At 35.6% G+C, this 20,304-nt stretch overlaps 1 protein-coding gene across 16 annotated transcripts in view; it reads left to right on the forward strand.

The window, feature by feature from the left end:
• bt (projectin protein bent) overlaps nt 1-20,304 on the forward strand; it is a 486,238-nt gene that overhangs the window by 296,251 nt on the left and 169,683 nt on the right. For all 16 annotated transcript variants that reach the window (XM_083117398.1, XM_083117403.1, XM_083117397.1 and 13 more), the window contains 7 exons: nt 460-762; nt 4,258-4,542; nt 4,962-5,273; nt 7,343-7,472; nt 9,899-10,071; nt 15,044-15,171; nt 18,389-18,542. In XM_083117398.1, the coding sequence (XP_082973524.1) occupies nt 460-762; nt 4,258-4,542; nt 4,962-5,273; nt 7,343-7,472; nt 9,899-10,071; nt 15,044-15,171; nt 18,389-18,542 (1,485 nt within the window). The remainder of the gene's footprint in view (nt 1-459; nt 763-4,257; nt 4,543-4,961; nt 5,274-7,342; nt 7,473-9,898; nt 10,072-15,043; nt 15,172-18,388; nt 18,543-20,304) is intronic.

Genomic DNA, 20,304 nt, shown 5'->3' on the forward strand with positions numbered 1-20,304 from the left:
AACCTGTTTAGATGAAAAAATTGCTTCTATGATATATAAACATTTTTCATGTTACATGAGGAACACACAAGTGTATTTCATGTTTATAAATTCTTTTAAAATTAGTGTATTATCCAAGAGAGGGAACGTAAGGTACTTTGATATTTCTTGTAATTTAACCGCAAATTTCAATAATTTTATACAATTCCCACACATGTAGCTCCTTTCTTGTTCTGTGTCAATTTTTTGTAAAAAATACTAATCTATATATTCTACCTGATGATGATGATGATGATGATGGAGAATATATGCAAATATTACGGAGGAAATGAGGTTTGCCATAGGTAAGTTATATTCTTATAAAAGTCAAATTGTCATTTTCTTTTTCTGTGTTTAACATGTCCTACATTGTAAATGTTGTTATTGATTTATTAATCATTACTTTGAAGTGAGTGCTTAGAAGTTGTATTTGCATTCCAGATGAGCCAGGCAGACCAGGTCAACCAGATATATATGATTATGACAATATGAGTGCTTCCCTGCGATGGGAGAAACCACCAGAAGATGGTGGTAGACCAATCACTCATTACACAGTTGAGATGAAAGACAAATATAGTGTCGAATGGGTGGAGGTGTTCAAAACTCCAGATGACAAATGTGAAGCTAAAGTAGAGAACTTGAAGGAAAATATGGTTTATCAATTCCGTGTTCGTGCTCACAACAAAGCAGGCCCTGGAGAGCCAAGCGAGCCAACAAATAATCATGTGTGCAAACACAGACGATGTAAGTAACTTTGCCATCAGCTTTGAGAGAAATACAAATATTAGAAAGTAGGATGAAATATTTATTATAATTTTCTTTGGCTGTGTCCTTACAAGAATTTGGTATGACAATCTTTTACCAATATTACATGTTTATATTTTACTTTCCTGCATTAGGTAGAAAATCATGTCCAGTAATTTTATGTATTAAAAATACAATTCCACCTATCTCATGCAGTTTTATGAGCCATCACGTCCCCTTATAAACAGAATATAATTATGGAACATTATGAAGTCATGGGCTTTATTGAAACATAGCATACCCCATATTCCACATGCCACAGTATATTTCAGAAGTCGTAAGTCTTTCTTGCAATCAGAGAAAGAAGTAGTATGAGAAAGAAGTAGTTGCATGGTTGTAATAAACAATCGCTTCCATCCCTCATGCACTTGTGCCCTACCTTTAACTTCATCCCTGAATTATATTTTCAAAATGATGTATTGTCATTATATGCATTAAATTTATTTTAATTCAAAGAGTAAATTTTGACTGGTACTTTATTACTAACTCTTTAACAATTACATTTACATAATGACCTCAAATATTTTAACATGTTTTCTCAACGTGTTGGTCAACATACACATCTTTCATAACATGAAAATGATTATTATATGTGATAATTTTCTTGGGACATATAGTTAGCCTATTTAGACTATTGGTACGTACATACCTAATTTATGTTTAAGTTATTAATTTTGATTTATTACTTACCATATTATTATTATTAACAGAAAATGTAATAGAAATATCACCCTTAATTCTTTAATACAACTATAATATCAATGTGAATTAATGCTGATAAAATATTGTATCTTACATTTATTTTATATTTGTAATACCTCATATGATATTTATTGTGCTATTGCAAACATTGTAGAGAAGGAGTAGTGAATGATGTAGAACAAACCCCTTAGTCATTAAATAATAATTGTTTGGTTTGGAACTTTGGGTTCAAGTTTTTAAATTAATACGTAAAAAGATTTCATTAACAGTATGAGCACACAGTTTTCATCAATCCTAGCATATGGCAAACTCAAAATGACTATAGAAAGCCAGAGAAAGAAAATAATTGTGGTAACAGCTTGTTTTCGTGAATGTTTATATATGCAAGTTCACGGTGACGTTGACACTTGGGGTAACAATCAGTGGCATGCCCAAGGGAGGTTGGTGTTGGTAAAAAAACCTCCCCCCTTTAGGGCCCAGTATTCCTTAAAAAGAACATCAAAGAAAGGAAAATATTGCAAAATGAGGAAGGAATACTAAATGAAAGTACACATAACTCCCAACCCCTTTCGAAAATCCAAAACAAGTTGATTTTACTACTAAGCCAGAGATCCCGGGTTCGAACCACAGCCTGGGCATGGGTGTTATTTGTGTTTGTCTCTTCATCAATGTAATCGTATCATCTTCACGATTAGCCAAAAGTTGCAGAAAAGTAAAGTAAAACAAATCAAACAATCAATGAATGATTTGATTTTACTTAGCATCGCTGACAGATTTGGTTAATTGTGAAGATGATATGATACAATTAATGAAGAGACAAACACAAATAACAGCCATGCCAAGGTGGGTTCAAACCCGGAACTCCTGGTGTCTTAGTGTGTAGTAATAACCACTCCCCCGTGGTTGGTTGATTTGGTGTTTTAAGTCTAACCATTCCCCGTGGTTGATTGATTTGGTGTTTTAAGTCCACTTTATGCACATAGAGGCTAATCAGTACTGAACCTAGAGTTTAAAGTGGGATCCAAAGCACTATGTGCCTCTACCAGGTACCGATCCAGGGCCACTTGCACTCCACCACGGAAGTCGGCCTACAACAAAGATGAGTGAAAAGCTCTAACTATTCGGATACGTGGGTATCAGTAAAGCAAACTGATTTTTTCCTCAGTAAATTTCAGTTGGATTTTTGGAACACCATCTTTGTATATGATTAACGTTTTTTTTTAAAAAAATTGCATTGCTTGATTTCCCTAATTTCTCCATCTCACGATATCGTTACTGAAGGATCTGGGCTTGAGCCCTGGCCTGTGCATGAGTGCTTCTTTGTAACCACTCTTCATCCATTTAATTTAATCAACATTCATCGCCATGGCAGAAGTTAGGTAAAGTTATGGAAGAGCAACGCTAAAAAAAATCCTCCCAGTGCATCTGCAGGGCACTGTGAAATCAGGAGTCCAGAGTTCTCTGTTTATGATTGTCCCTCGTGACTTCCATAAGCTCATTAGCTACTTATCATGATTAAATCTATGCAGTTAGAAAAAGTGATGGAAGGTGGAAAAAATTAAATATATTAGAGGGGATAACAGGTAACAATAAACACCTTTTTGTAGTTTCTTCGATAATATTTATTTGGTTCTTTGAGTTCTAGGATACATTTTTCATTCCAAATTATTTCATTATTCACTGCAGAGTACAACACATAGGAACAAGAATGCGCACTTGTCATGGGTTCGAATCCCAGCCTGAATTGTTCTTTGTGAGATCCCTTCATCAATTTCATCATATCATCACTCATCCTCATTTTCACAATAACCAAATGTGGCAGAAAAGCGAAGTATAATAAACCAAACCAAACCAACATCAACGATTAGAACGTGCGTTATCTTGCCAAAATTAATACATCCGTATTTATGACTGTTTAGCTTACCCATTTATTTTATTGGAGCCCAAAATATTAGTATATTTAAATAAAACACCAATAAAATGAGAGTGAGAGAGAGCATGAGCAAATATTTGTTATTTAATCATTATATATTCCATATTAAAATAAAAAGAAAAAAAAGAAATGAAACCATAACATTTTTGTCTACACATAATACAAGTATGTTCCCATTTCATAAACAAATAAAACTACATCCCGTATTATACATACATATTGTACAATGTGTAAAAGTGTAAATACAGAGAACATAAGTACTGCAGAATATTTTCCCCTGAGTTCTTTAGAGGATTTACAAAGGAATCGAAGGGAAACCAATCCCCTATCTTTCCTATAGGAGATAGACTGGAGGACCTGAAAGCATGGGCTTTCAACCATAGGAGCGGGGGCAAGGGAGGTAGAAGCAGAAATCTTCCCTTTCCCTTCAGGTGGCTGTCTCTACCTGAAACTGGTGAGGCGGAGGAAAAGCCAGCTAGTTGCCAGCTGATGACGTTGAGGGACGAGAAGCATGTGGAAAATAAGTGTTGCATATGAACTGTGGCTTCAAGACAATAAATATTGTGATTTGAAAATAATTAGAGATGTGAGATTGATTGATCTATCTCTGCTAGACTAGCTACTCCTCAGTGCACGTCACTGCAAGTTTAGGGGGTGGAGGTGTTTAGGAAATTAACTATGTCTGTTTGGGACATAATGGTGGTAAGTTGCACATGTATCTGATACTCATTGTAAGGTTTAAATTTTCTCATTATTTGTTTCCATTAAACAATAATTAATCTTGCTATATCATTTTTCAGTGAAACCAAGAATTGACCGTGCAACTTACAAGAGTATCACAATCAAGGCTGGCAGAAATCATAAATGGTCTGTAGATATCAGAGGAGAGCCACCACCAAAAATCTCTTGGGTATGGAGAGATAACATTCCACTCACAAATACAGAAAGGATCTCTATTGAGAACATAGATTACCATACAGACTTTACTCTGACTAATGCAACAAGAAAAGATTCTGGAAAGTACACACTGATTGCTGAGAATGAGTCAGGAAAAGACCAAGAGACAGTGGAACTTTGTGTACTTGGTATGTTTGGTATAATTAATTTCTTTCTTGTAACATATAAGCATATTTATGCCTCTTGTGCACTAAATACCCATTCTGAAACTTATTCTTGGATGTTTGAAATTTTCAAAATTAACTAATACAGATCTTGACTTGATATGATATGCCAAATGGCTCTGGTGTGACAACACCTCTTATATTTAATTTTTCATTTAATTTTCATTTCTTGGACGAAAGTCAGACTTTGCTAAAGTATAAAATCAATATACAGTCATCTTCATAAGTGGGAAATGTCATGTAGAACTTGCTGTATCACAAGTCCCTATATTACGTTTTAGAAGAAAATATAAACTTCAAAATATGCTTCATCATTGATATGTTATTTAACATGTGTTAACTTATACAAAACTTCTAAAATGTCAATATGTTATCATTCGCAGGAAAACCTGGAAGGCCCAAGGGACCTCTCAAGGCAGAAGATGTTCACAAAGAAGGTTGTAAACTGAAGTGGCAGAAACCTGAAGATGATGGTGGTTTGCCTATTAGAGAGTATGAGATTGAGAAAATGGACACAGCTACTGGAAAATGGGTGCGAGTTGGCCGTATTCCAGGAGATCGTGAAAACCCAGAATTTGAAGTAACAGGATTGACTCCTGGACAAGAATATAAATTCCGAGTTGTTGCAACAAATGACGAGGGTGATTCTGAACCTTTGGTGACAGAAATGCCTATTGTAGCTAAAAATCCATATGGTAAGTAACTTTTTATTATTTATGAGAGGTGTAATTAAAATTATTTCAACATGATACATACCATGTAATATGATACAAATTTTAAACGTGATCCTTTGTATTTGTATTTAAAATTTATTAAAAATTCTCTATATTTAATGAAGTTGATCTAATGAAGTTATGTTTCCTGGCCAATTAAGGGAGCTTGCAACAAAGGATATGTTGTTATATTGAAAAAATACGTTGAATGAATAATGAATGATGATGTAAATTATACATAGAAAAAGTAGAATGGTAGAAGAAATTAGATTGGTAAAAGAAATTTCAATCAAGCAGTTTAATAAGGAAATGGAATGTATGTTCATAAGAATTGAAGAATACAGGGAACGCTAGCCAGACAAAAAGAAGCTGTTGATATTTCACAGCCTGAGTAGCTTATCACATCAGATCAAAATATGGAGGCAGACACAAGAGTGTGCCCAGATGATGTTTATAGAGATGGACAGGTGTTCAGCAAGATAGCACTCTCACTAGTGTTGAAAGCAGTCGCACTAGTATTGAAATTGAGTGTGTAACCCATCAGAAATAGTGGAGGGGTAATGGTAATAATTATGGGTATGTTTGCATGTATGACTGAGCCATGTATAGTCATGGACATGGGTTATTGCATTCTGTTGGAAGTCACTGGGATTGTTACAACTCAGCAGTGTCCATGACTGTACATTCCAGCAAAACTACAATCTATATCTGCACCAAGCCTTAGTTAACAATGGTTACTCCTACACTTTCATCAACAAACAAATCACACAAACTGCTTCATATATACTCAGAAAAAAAAAACAATTGTATTAGACACCCAATATCATTCCCACCTCACAAAAATCAAACACACCCTTCTACCAATCCTCCATAGTGTCCTTCTAAACAAATCTGGTGTTGTTTTTCCTTGGTCTCTAAACATCAGATAAATCTTGATCTGAAATATGTGTACCCCCTACATTTTTTGCCCATAGATGTAAATGATTCACCACCTCTCCCACAGTAATATTTATACTGCTGCATTTAATTTTACACTCCACTCTAAAGAAACCTCTTACTTCTCCATACTTATACTACTTATACACAAGCACAAACACACATACTTGTCTGACACATTTTTACCAGGGTGAACATCTATCACCCTCAGCCTTAGGATCAAAGACTACCTCTCCTCCATTCAAAACTTAGAAATCACAGTTTCCACTCATACCAACATCCACAATGTCATATTTAACAACTGCTACTGAGTAGTAGTTATTTATCAACTTACCTCATTCTAAACATCTCTTACAGAGAGTACAGATCATGCATGCAGACATATCCCTTTTACATAACATAGCCATCCAGTAATCCTATCTTCACCTTATCATTATACCCTTACTATCTATAACTTTTTTGGCATTCCATCAACAACTATGCTATCAGCAACCACTCACTCTATCTACAATTTTAATTCCAACTCACCGTCTGCAATTTTCACATGGCTATACACAATAATGCAACTGACCACAAAATATCAACTTTCATTTTGTCTAGTTAATATTCCATATTCCCTTTAATTCTGACATTTTTTCAACTTCTGGCTCTTTTCCTTTCTCTTCAACATGTATTTCTGTATTCTGACTACAAGATATTAAAATATGTATGAGCCAAGGAAAATAGTTTCCAAGTAGTTTAGTTCCTTATACCTATTTCTTTTTGTGTTTTGGTAGATATTTTGTAATATTCTTATTTCTTGCATTGTTCATGGAATGTTTGCAATATCATATTGGAATGGTATAATATTGGTTCATCCCTAATCGGAGAAATTAATATTTTTGTTCAGGATTTTATTCGAGTTTCTTTAAATCAGTTGAATGTGCCAAATTATATTGATTGATTCTTTAAAAAAGATTTGGGAAAGGTTATTTCAAATCCACTTTAGCCACAGCCAGGCTAGTAAGGAGATGAGCTACAGTTTATTGAAGATCCCAGAATCTTTTAAAGTTCAATTGATTAATGTATGCACTTGTGAGTGTCAGTACAGTATTTCATTGTTTCTTTTCTTTTAGATGAACCCTCCAAGCCTGGTACACCAGAAGTTGTTGATTATGACAATGAAAGTGTTGACTTGAAATGGACTAAACCTAATCACGATGGTGGAGCTCCCATTGAGAAATACATTATTGAAAAGAAGGACAGGTACCAATATCAGCTTTAATACTTTTAACTTTAGCCTGTAGAATCAACATTTAGGTTACAGTAGTAATCTGTTAAGTCTCTGTGTGTTGTTGATGTTTTTCTTGATGGTGTACATAACTTCTTATTATCACCAATAATTGTTAATTCACTACAAAATGAAACAAGCAAAATAAAAAGAATTTTGTAGTAGCATCAATTCAGCAAAAATGTTGGTACTTAAAACATAGTTTTGCTTGTTTTATTTGTACTGTTAGTATAGACTTCCAGTTTTTCTTGAAATTGTACATTCTGCACTTCCTCTAACATTTTAGCATTAATTTTGGAATTCCATTTAATACTTTATTCTGAGCAGATTAATATTTGGATATACATGTAATTTTTAGAACTTTTTAAAGTTCTAATTTATAATTGTTGTACTTATTTATTATGGTTAAAGAAAAATAACAAAGATTTCTATAACACAAATATGAAGACAAATAACATATACTCAAGTGTATAACGGCAATTAAGGTAACTGGGGGGGAATAACGCCATGCTAAGCTTCTTCGTTTTTTCCTGGCATTATAAAAACATCTGGCAATGTAAAAACTGGATAAGGCAATAGATGCATTTTTTGCTAGCAACAAAAAAATTATGGTATCTTTATTGCAAATAGTAAATTTTCTGAGAGCTTTTTTCTAAGAAGGTGCATTTTGGCATTATTTCCCACATAGCCGGGTAGGGGTTATAACGCCATACTATAAGAATGTCCTAATAAAATAGATAAATGGTAATTACTCACTTTATACACAGTTGAAGCATTATTCATTCTACTAGAAGATGCCATAACATGCAACATATAATATATTATATTAACATAAACATATAGTAAATGGAAATGTATAAATAGAAAATTGAATTAATACGGAAATGAAAATTGAATTGAATGAGCACAAGTAAATAAATTCTGTATGGCCACAATAGAACAGAGTGTTTATGATTTCAGATTAGCTACACATAGGGCACACAATTTTTTCTTTGTTATGCTTTGTAAGTCCGACACATTCTTCGTGTACAAACTTTGCACACACTATAAACATTCTCATATCGAGTATTCGATCTTCCCTGCATAAGGGACAATACCAGGATTCCGATTTTTTCCGTTTCTGTTTCTTTCTAATGCTTGATTTATGAGCTTGTTTCCGCTTTGATATGTTTCTCTTCAATGTTGCAATACCACCAGAAGTAGTTGGCAAAATTTCTTTCTTTGTTCCTTCATCTTCCTCTTCTCCCTGTTCATCGCAGAAAATATTTTTCTGTAAAACTGTGGCAAGAGTGTTAACAGCATTGAACCTTTTTTACGGGCAGTTGAGGTTTTACGTGGACTTGGTAACAGTCCATGGAATGAAGTTGATGGCAATTGGTCATCATTTGATGTTTCTTGTAAATTGTCATTATCTTCTGCCGATTACTTCTGGAACTGATGTTGCGCGCACTGGACCATTACATTTACAGAGTTTTTGCCTTCACATATAGCTTTCATAGCTGCTTCCAGTATTTCCTTCGACTATTCAGTCTGTTGATGTTTTTTCGTGTACTTCCGTGGCATCTAAAACACAAACCGCAAACAATAAGTGCCCGTGTTGAAGATATATCATATTAACAATAAACACAATAGCAAAGTTGGCGTTGTTACCCCAAATTGAAGCTGGCGCTATTACCCATAATACGCAAGTTCCTCTTTCGGAATGCATTTTGCTTCTTCCTTAAAACAAAGAGAGTTAGTTAGTAGTATGTTTGGAAAACATAATGACCCACGTACAAAAATAATACAGAGCGCGAACCTCTAACGTGAGCAAAAAACTTCTGCACACTAAGAACTTACTTTCTCAATTTTACATCAGGGTCTCCGAATAGCCACTTTCACCACAAACAGCTAACTCACACTGGGAAGAATGGCGCGACGTCAGAACAAAGGAATCACGTGACTTACTTGCTAGTAACGCACACACTGCATATGCCATCTATCGGATTCACTTTCAATAGGCATTATTCCCTCCAGTTACCTTATATGTTACTTTATGTGATCACACTCAATTGAACACTTTTTGTGTGTATCTTATGTATCAAATTCACTTAAATTTGGAAATTACTTTCTGTAGTGTTTTCCTTTCTTGACAGACACAAATATGATGAATAAATTCTCTTGGGCTATCGACCAGGTCAATTCTGGAACAGTTTCCGAGCTTTCGAGAGCTCGTAACCCTGAAGATGAGAGTAATGTTAGCTCTCAAAAGCTCTGAAACTTTTCCAGAATTGACCCGGTCGATAGCCGAAGAGAATTTATTCATCATTCATCACCAAGAAAGCTTCAAGACTTACTTCAGACACAAATATGTTTGTGTTGAATAAAAGTTACCACTTAAAATGTAATTTCAAAATTATAGGTTTAAACCTGACTGGGAAAAGGCAATAGAAGTGCCTGGTGATCAGCTTCAGGCCAAAGTTCCTGACCTGAAGGAGAGAGCAGAGTACCAGTTCCGTGTTATTGCCGTTAACAAAGCAGGACCTTCTCCTGCATCTGAACCATCAAAATCGCACATGGTGAAACACAAAGCTTGTAAGTATGAATGATGTGTTTATTCAAGATTTATTCGTAAAGTTATCCCAAGTAACCAAAAGTGGTTGACCCAACGTTCGGCCAACCATACTGAAAATGGTTGACCAACGGTTGGCCCAACGCAAATACATACCGTTGGCCAGTGGTAATTTTGGCCATGGTTCCAACATTGGGCCAACATGTCGTTTTTACGTTGGGCCAATGTATGGTTTTACTACGTTGGCCCAACGTATGTACTATGTTGGGCCAACGTATGATTTTACATTGGCACAAAATACTGAGAACTAAAGAATGGATAGGTTTTTTTCTGATATATACAAAATTTATTGTGAGGCCAAATGTAAACAATAGTTCAAGTCATTTATGAAAATAAAAAAAATACAGCACTTTCTCAGTCACATGGTATCTTTGTTTTCAAGACCATACCTTCAAGTGGTAGCACAAAATTTTTCTACAGTCTACTTAGTTTTCCACGTTTCATGGAATTTAGTCTGCACATAACATTGTTTAACCACCTTCAAAATAATACCTGTAAGAATGTTCTTGTTCTACTACAGCTAAAGAGACAAACAATAAGCAATTCCCAACACATCTTTCATCCATGGCGGCTGACACAAGTTAAAAATTGCTCTACTTTCATTAAAAATATATTATATTTCCAGTATGTGCTGTGACTGAAATATTCGAAAGGAATCATTTTTACATGTCACTTATTGTACACTCTAGAATTTTCAGCATTTTTTTGAAAGTTGTCTTAGCATTAAAAAGTTGTTTATAAAACTGATTTTGACTCACGTTTCCATGGTTGGGCAAACGTTGGCAACCACAGTTGGCCCAACGTAAGACCAACGTCAATTTGCCAACCAACGTAAAGCCAACCTTTCCCAAGTAAACACTGATGTTGGCCCAATGGTGGTGGTTACTTGGGATTGTAGACAGAACTTTTGACTCTACTGAACTTTAATTGAAAGGCCCATTTTGTCCAAAAGTCTGCATGCTTGATAATACAAGAATAATTGCTCATTGCTAATTTTGCAAGTATACAAAGTGATATATAGTACTGGTATTTTATTTCTGGGCATGACTAGAATTAATTGTGTGAGAACCAGAGCAATGTAACTCCAATTTATCATATTTTCAGGGGAGAAGAAATAATATATTCTTAAAAATATGTCTGATTTTAAGAAAAAATCAGAAAGTTGTAGATACGTGACTCTGCTTTATCACTAATGTAAAGAGAAGGAGGAGAATTGATCTGACTCGAAATAGAGCTCTTCAGAGGAGATAGTTAAGCAAAACTGAAAACCACATTTTTGGAGTTACATTCCTCTGGTTCTCACATGGTGAATTTGTCTTGTGGACAATTTTCTAACTTGCTGAAAATTTTACCTCAGTGCGTTTTTACATGAAACAGGGTAAAAGCAATAGATACAGATTGAAAGTAATATGAAGAATTCATGAGTCTGAGAGAAAAATATCCTATTCCATTTCAACACATTACTTGTTTGGATCAACTGTTGTACAGTTAATGTGTAATTCACTTACGCAAGAGCAAACATAACACTGGTATCTTGCATGCTTGCCATTCAGAACTCAATTAAATCTGATAACAATGCTATTATAAATGACTATGGTATGAGAGAATAGTTTGTAGTGTCATTGTAGTGAATGACTGGACCTAAGGAGAGAATAACATTAAATATATGAATTATTAATCTTTTGAATCGAGTGCTTCATAATTCATATTTTCTTGATTATCTTGCATCTGATGTCAAAGTGTTTTGCTTTCTTTAGCATTTGCTATAATGCACAGTATACAGCAGTGTTATGGAGAATGTTTGTAAGAACTATTTTGAATTAACTGCAAGAATACTATAATGTATTATGAACAACATATGAAATGTTGTTTACATGTCTAATGTAAAGATTAGGTTATAAATATTCATTTATTGAAGGGGTCCGCCGTATAACGTTGTAAGTGACAAAAACGTGATTTTTCAGAAATGAGCAAAAACATTTGTAGAATACATGGGCGTTTGTTTCGAACTTTTTTCAGCTAGAATGTATAGTTCGTATTGAAATAAACATAAAACCAAAAGAACAATTCATTGCAATAAGCCATTAATGTGTTACAGAGCTTTTTACACCATGTAATGAGGTAACAACATTGTAAGCAACTGGCAGTTACAACGTTATACCCCGAACCAGCTGGTGTCGCTCAATTAGGAACGGGGCAGGAATGAAAAACGTACCACAGTATTCCTGTCAATGCCTTATTTTATGATAGAAGTAAAGCAATAGTGCATAAAAGTACAAAAATGGTATTATAAAAGTATAACATAATGTTAAATGAGGATAATACATTTTCGTGTGGGTTAACATTTTCATTACTCCACTTCAAGTTCTTGGTAAAAGGAAACAAATTCTCGTGGAAGACACTGACACATATCATCCAAATCTTTCTTTTTGGCAGCCTTTATAGGGAGACGACCTTCGTACAGGTTGGGAAAAACAGCCACTTTCACTGGGGGAAGATTTCTCTTGGCTGGCCCTTTGGATTGTTTGGTCAAACAGTGCGTTTGCCATGGTTGTAGAACGTTGTGGGATGTTCTTCCACTTAATGTTGTCGGGTTGTCATTGACGATTTGGTACCATACATGGTCTGTAATATTATATGATTTGGTGACCAACGAATGCAAAATGATGTCCAAGTTTTTGAAATCATCTGTACACATGACATATACGTCGAACTGGTTGGAACTCCTAGCATTAGCAATAACTTCTACCCATTGAAATGGGACATACACTTTTTTCCCCTTTTTTGCTCATTCAATAACGGCAAAATCCCTATCACAGGGGAGAAAACTGTGGACAGTAGTCATAAACTTTTGCTCAACAGTCGAAAAGTACTCATTTACTACCACGTGTTGCATTAATGCTATCATGCGCCAGTTATTGTTTTGCCCAACACATCTGTCAGACCACAAAGTCAATTTGCGTGTTTCACCTTCTCTCAGTTTGCAAAAATGTAGTTGTATATACTTCAGGATACATGATGATATCTCTGCTGACCCTCGCTTGGCTATGGTCTCGTCCCAAAAAAACATCATAGCTTTATTGTTACCCTGATTGTGGACAGCAAGATTGAAACAGGACAACTGCCTTTGATAAAATACGTTATTATGGGTCAGATTTCAACAAAATAAAACCTGCTGCAGGTCAACACATAAAACAATGTTTTCTGCTTGTTCCTTGGCATTTTTCGTGTCTTCTGACAGTGACTTATAAGCAAGATCTGCCCTCATGTGATGAAGGTTACTTTCATTTGCAATTTGTCTCATTTCCGCTTCATTGTTGGTTGAAATCATACGGATGTGCAAGCGGTCACAATATGCACAAGTATCAGACCGGGACAGACCAAATCTTAGTTTAAAACCAGAATTGAAAATATCACAGTACAGATGAAGTTTTACTTTAACTTCAGTATGTTTAATGCAAAAAAAGTTCCCACGTTTTCCTTATATTTAGCCCTGCATCCAAATATTGTATTTTACTCTCATGCCTTGAATAATGATTTTCCTGAGGTGGGAATGAGGAAATATGTTGTTTAATAAGCTCCCTAGTCTCATCCGATGTCTTTCCTTGTTTCCCGTGTAACCCTTGGTTGTCAGTCAAAGATTTATCAAACTTTATTTTATCAAGAAGTATCTGTACACGGCGAGGTGTGATCTTTAAAATGTTGCATACATTTTTTTGGCATATTCGTACATTACTTTCCTTCCTTGGAAGATAATACTCTACAGTGCAATGTCTTGTAGAAGTAGCTTCACTTTACCCGTCTGCGAGTAATATCGACTACCTTGATGCATGATTGAGCCAAAAATGTTGTTTGCTTGTTGTAGTCCAGTTTATAGAAGTTCTGAAAGTGCTGCAACATTTCCGCATGATCAAAATCTGCACATTCGAATTGACAAGAGCAAACTCTCCCCTGAAAAACAAATAAAATAATATAATATTAGAGCAAGCAGTGATGGTAGTATTTAAATAGACACAAAGGCGTATTTACATTATTTTGCCTGATAACTATGTCTAAAGCAACATACTGCTATTTATATTTCAATATAACTAATAATCTTCACGAAAATGGAACGTTGAAATTTGAACCAAAATATAATACAGACAGGCATACTCACAATTTTGTGTACGGACTGTACATTATTCAAGGGTAACACTGACAAATATGATCAGAACCCCGCAATACGTAAACGTATTGCAAAAAGTGGTGGTTACAACGTTATTCTACTCACCTCTTCAGGCGGCAGTTTTCCGGGTACATATTGCATGCCAGCATCTCTCAAAGCTTTCCTCTTCTTATCCTCCCAATGCGAAACATTAACTCTCTGTTTTTTACCATTATTTATGAGTTTTTGATCACCCAGTGACAGAGTAACGCCCAACACAGCATCCATTGTTTGGCTCGGTTTGGCACATACAACGTTCTTTCGGCGACAAGAGCCGAATTCCCGCGCTTCTCTCTTAGGTTTGCAGTGCTACCAACCTAATATATCATCAATCTAAATTTACCACATGGTGGGGAATGTCGCATACTCCGTTTTTGCCACAAAATCTCCATATTGGAAAAGTTGGCGGTTACAACGTTATACGGCGGACCCCTTCTATTGTTTAGTCACTATTGGTGAAATTGTAGCATTCTGTGTTATTGATGAAACAAAATGGATATACCAAGCTGACCTTGACTTCTCACAATTTCCATCAATTTTTAATGAATTGCATAAATTACTTCAGTAGCATGTAATTATTGCTAAATTATTAATTGCTTGAAGACAAATTATTATTCAAAATAGAGATGCCTAGGTAACACGTGTCCAAAGGTAAGAAAATAATATATTTGTGACTTAACTCCTTTTTCATTGCTTTGCTCAATCTTTAATGCATAAATTTTATTTTTCAGTGAAACCACGTATTGATAGAACAAATCTGAAACAAACAACAATTCGAGCTGGAAAAATGGTTAAATTTGATGTTAATATTCGAGGTGAACCTCCACCAACTGTCACATGGATGATTGGTGACAAGGAGGTATGTTTAATGTCTCTTGGTTTCTTCTTTTTTTAAATATCCATCAGAATTCATTAGCTTTAGTTAAAAATATAGTACAGTCAACTCTCGATTCTACGACCCTGGGTATAACGACCCTCTCGAAGTAACGACCCTTTTCCCGGGAACCGTGAAAAATTCAGAAAAAGATAGAAAAGTTTGAAAAAAAAAAGTTGAAAAATTGAAGGAAATCGGCCGAAAAATGCGTTGTTTTTTTCCCCACTCATTTCCTTCACGAGCGCTCTACCGCTCACAATTGGGTCTGAACTAAAAATAAGACACCACCACACCATGCTTGAGTGATATCCAATAGCACTTGACCTCTGCTCTCCCCTCCCTCAAGTGCACCAATGTTACCCCGCACCCGACGGCCGCTACCCAATGCGCCAGGCTTGTTTTGCCACGCTTTCTCTTGGATACGCGAGAAGAGAAGATCGAATGTGCTTGGATGTTATTTTAAATCGACCTTTTGTTTCCTTGTCCTAAGAGCTGCTGAAAACTCGCGGGGAAGGGTGGGAGCAGCCCGAAATGACAGCTGTACTTGCAATTTTTGCCAATGTGTATGGCAGGTCAAGCTCTTTCATCAATAAATACACCACCTTGAGAGATAAGATCGCAGGAATGTTCGAAAATACAGATGTGTGGCACCTGTTAGTCTGGCCCATCTGTCCAGTTCAGCAGGTTCCCGTGAGTGAGCAACTCTCGGCCTTGTAGTCGACAACTTCCGGTAACCGCTTTCATTCAAAATGTGTTCTTTGTTCCCTGCAACACTTCATAAAAAAGCGAAACTGTTAGAGATAATCAAAACCACATAGGTGAACTAAAGATCGTCAACCCGCTTAATGCGTTGTCATCCAGGTTTCCACAAAAGTTTACTTCGCTCTTATGTGCATCATAACTCCCGTTTCCCACTTCATATGTTTTCCTAATTGTGTCGATGTCGTAATATCTGCTAAAAAAGTGTTCCGTTGGCTTACTGACTTCCTCTTTTCCTGTCAGGAAATGTAGGGGGGGGGGGTGCGATGCAGATTGTTTCAGCCACGATTTTCTTGCTGATGCGGGCTGATTACAGGCGAGGGTGGAAAAGGACCCATCCCTCTTCCTTTCCGTCTAAAATGGGGCAACCAGTTCTGGATATATTCTTGAAAACGAACAAAAACCATAGAACAAGTAAAACAAAAAGGGACCCCCCCTTTCCCCAGCTCATTCTCCGCCACTGGTGTGCACGACAATGTTGATAATTGCAGAATTCAGTTGTTTTTTTTAAATTTATTTATTATATATTTTTTTTAATGCTGTTGTCTGCATAGGAAATATTGCCCGTATTATTGTCTGTTGCGTGGTAAGACGGTAAAACGTAAAGCAAGGGTCATTTCTTTCTTCTTTACACTGCTGTTAAAAGTTCCGTCTTCGACAGTTGCGTTATCTTTAAAATGCTGGGACTTTTCTCTTCCGCCACCTGTTGCTCGAACTTCCAGCCGGTCTCTTTGTTTTTACGATGCAGCTGGCGCCAGTGTTTTGTCTAGCTTCTGCTAAGCTCTTGCTTGCAGATAACAGCGATGACTCATCCAGCGCGAAGAAAAAGTTATTGTTTTGAATCTCGCAAAGCTGTTTTGATTTGACGATAACGAAATTCGATCTCCAGAAAGCAAAACAAGAGTTAAAATAACTTCATGTTCTGTGCCTTCTGATAAGCACAACTGTAAATTTAATTTACCTTTCTTCAGAACCATTCATGTGGAGGAAAAAAAAAGTGTGTTCAATGTAGGAATGGTCGCTGAGACTGATTAAAAAGACATTATTCAAGGGGAAAACGTTTGGAGGGGTGGGTGTTTAACATCGAGAATACTCCTAAATCCAACATTAAATTGTCGGTCGATTAACGTGAGAGTAAATAACGATCTACCATTTTGATATGTGAAAATGCGCAGTTTCATAAAGCTTGTTTTCAGTTCATTTTATTCTGATGGGCTAATCGGGACTAAATATACAGTTTAAAGTGAAATTCAATTCCAAACCCGAATGATTATCAACTGCCACTTGTTTAATGACCTGTCCTACAATACGCTTTGGGTGAAAATAGATCGCAAGTTGCGCATTTCCTTTTTCACGCTGGATTACAATGCAAGTCAAGGAAGGAGTTTGGACTGCTCCCTTGAATGGGGAAGGAGGGTGAATGAAGTTGGTTGAAGCAAAGAAAAGTGACTTTTTTTTACGATGTATTTTACACAACCGAACCAGAATGAAAATTACAGCCCTGCCTTTATTTTTTTTGTCTGGTACCTAGAGAGGTTGTGTTGTTTCTCCCGAGAGATCTAATCTTACCAGTTAATCTTGTAACAGACAATGCTCCAGTAAACCCGTATTCTGGTAAACATTCATTCTGCCCGATTATCTCCCGACTTTTGCTGGCACCAGTCTGACTGGTGTCAAGATTCTTCGAGTTTCGCTTGCAATAAGGGAGAGATTGTTTTCCTTTCCATAGGTCTCAGTGGAAACGGGTTTCTCATTAACTAGAATTGTAAGAATTTCCTGGAAAAGCAACGACTGTGCACAATTGAAACAAAGTAACATTATTTTAAATTCTCTTTTGTGAAAACTTTTTCATGTTCTATTTTCCTTCTCACAACACGCATCCTGTGCATAACAGGTTGTATAACTACCAGGATAAATGGTGTTACCATCTCCTAGGTATCTTTGTGTCCGTTTGAGCTCCCTTTAAGCTGAAAATTGGTGCAAATTCCAATAACGACCCCTTCGAAATAACGACCCTTTTCCCGGGAACTGTGAAAGGTCGTTGAATCGAGAGTTGACTGTAATAATCAGTTTAAAAGTGCATTTTGAAGAAATCCTCATTTGAAATTTTGATTTGGTAAATGGGATGAAATAGATCATAGGAAAATTATTTCCTGTAATATGTTGACAATTACATAGCAACTTTAGGAATAATCCTCAGTTAAGCTTATTGATGTTTTTAAAAAATATTTTTGCATTTATTTGTTTAGTGATAGAAAATGAGAGACATATATTTTTGTCCCAAACAATACCACAGACAAATTATAATTATAATAATTATTAGAATTTAAATTTTATGTGATCATCTACTTTGTGTATAAGGAACCTACATTTTAATAGCTTACTAATAATTTCAAGTGAATGTTTGTGTTCACTTATAATTTGTTTTTCTTACTTAATGTAGGTAAAATCAGAAGGAAATATAGAGATCATAAATGTTGATTACAATACAAAACTTACAATAACTGAAGGAGTAAGGAAAAATACTGCTCTATATAAAATTGTAGCAGTCAATCAACATGGACGAGATGAAGCTGAAGTAGAAATTTGTGTCCTTGGTAAGTTGAATGCCTTCTACCTTTATGCATCAAGAGAAATATTGGGCAATGCAGGGTATATTAAATTGCCCAGGGTATATTATATATATTACATTGATACTTTTAATTTTATTTAAGCGCAAATCTAAAAATCAGTACTTAAAACACACAAAAATTGATTAATCATAGAGAAAAAAGAAAAACAAAAAATTGAATCATCTCAGAAGTCTCTTTTGACAGTAGTGTCTGCCACTGGTTTTATCCTTGTAAACTGATCTTGTGGCTAAAAAGTTTGTTATCCATCACATAATTATCTTTACATCAGATAGCTTCTTTCCATAATGTGTACTAAATATTTACTGCACAGTAACGAGATTGTGTTTCTGCAAGCCACACAACACATTGAGCCTTTATCTGCACTGAAGCCATTTTAAGTTACGGCACTCCTAGTGGTGGTAGCAGTACACAGAACACATAAGAACAGAAACTTTGTGACTGTCCAAGTTTGCTTGCAATAAAAATTCTTGAGCTTCAGCAGTAAAATATTATAACCTGTTGAAATCAGGGTAATTGTTAGATTCAGGAATGCATTAATCTGTATTTTATCAGTATTGGCCAATATAGGCATATCAGTACATTGGTAAAATTGCTGATAATTTTACTGATTTGATATTTCTATAAATAATCTGTAATTTATTTCCAAGTCTTGCCATCGTCTTGTTCTCTTTGTGTATACCATCAAGGAGTAAATACTACAAGGTTTGTGAAATTCCTGATCTTGAAAGGCAAAATTTATTTTAGTCACCTGTTTAAAAATATTTATTAAAGAGGTAAATGAGCATACCAGAATTTTCATGGTAAATTTGCAATATTATATTGGAGTGGTAGAATATCTGTAATGAATATTAGTAACCAGGGTCTTCCTACCGACTGGCGGCCTCACTCCCATGAGAAGTGGAAGATCATCCAACCAGTTATGGGATGATGTGTGGTCAGCAGGACAAGCACCTAGTCATTGTTGTAGGTTTTTATGACCGGGTTACACTACTGATTTGTAGCTCTCAAATTTCCTCACAATGGTGGATGGCCACTGGTCCCATACACAGGTCGAAATCTTAGGAGAAAAGTTGTTAGCTTCCCCCAGGAGACTTGAACCTGTGCATGTCCCATAGCCAGAGCCCAATGCATGATGCCTTAGACCACACAGCCACAGTGTGGGACTTATGAATATTAATAAATTTTATAAACTTTGAAATGATACTGGCAAAAAATTATTTCATACTATCAATCCCTAATTCACATGTGTAGGCTAAAAAATTGGTTAAATCTTTGTTCCAGAGGAACCAATAAGTGTTTTATGTGTGTGTGTGTGTATGTGTGTGTGTGTGTGTGTGAGTGTGTGTTTGAAATTGAAATTTTAAACTTTCTAATCCCACAATCACAGGAAAGTAAAACTTCAAAAAATATATGCACAAACCCAAAATCAAATTTTGACAGTCTATAATGGAAGAGAAAAATGTTTGAACATTGGGAGGTTAAATGCATCTTTCATTAAGATTTATTATGATGAAATGGCACTCTGAAGGTCCTGGAAAAGCAAATTGAATAGTACACAGATAGTAATTTTTTTGTGTAGGTGAAGTTTCATGTTTCCATGTTGCTGTTTTTACTGATGTTCAATTAATTTTGAAGGTTGTAGCATCTAGAGCAGAGATGGTAGTGCATCACTGCTTTGTGATGAACTACCATCTTGAGGTAGTAAAGATTCTGAACCTGGAAATTA

Source organism: Lepisma saccharinum, chromosome 2 (assembly GCF_977018435.1).
Source record: "Lepisma saccharinum chromosome 2, izLepSacc3.1, whole genome shotgun sequence".
In the NCBI taxonomy this organism is placed as follows: domain Eukaryota; kingdom Metazoa; phylum Arthropoda; class Insecta; order Zygentoma; family Lepismatidae; genus Lepisma; species Lepisma saccharinum.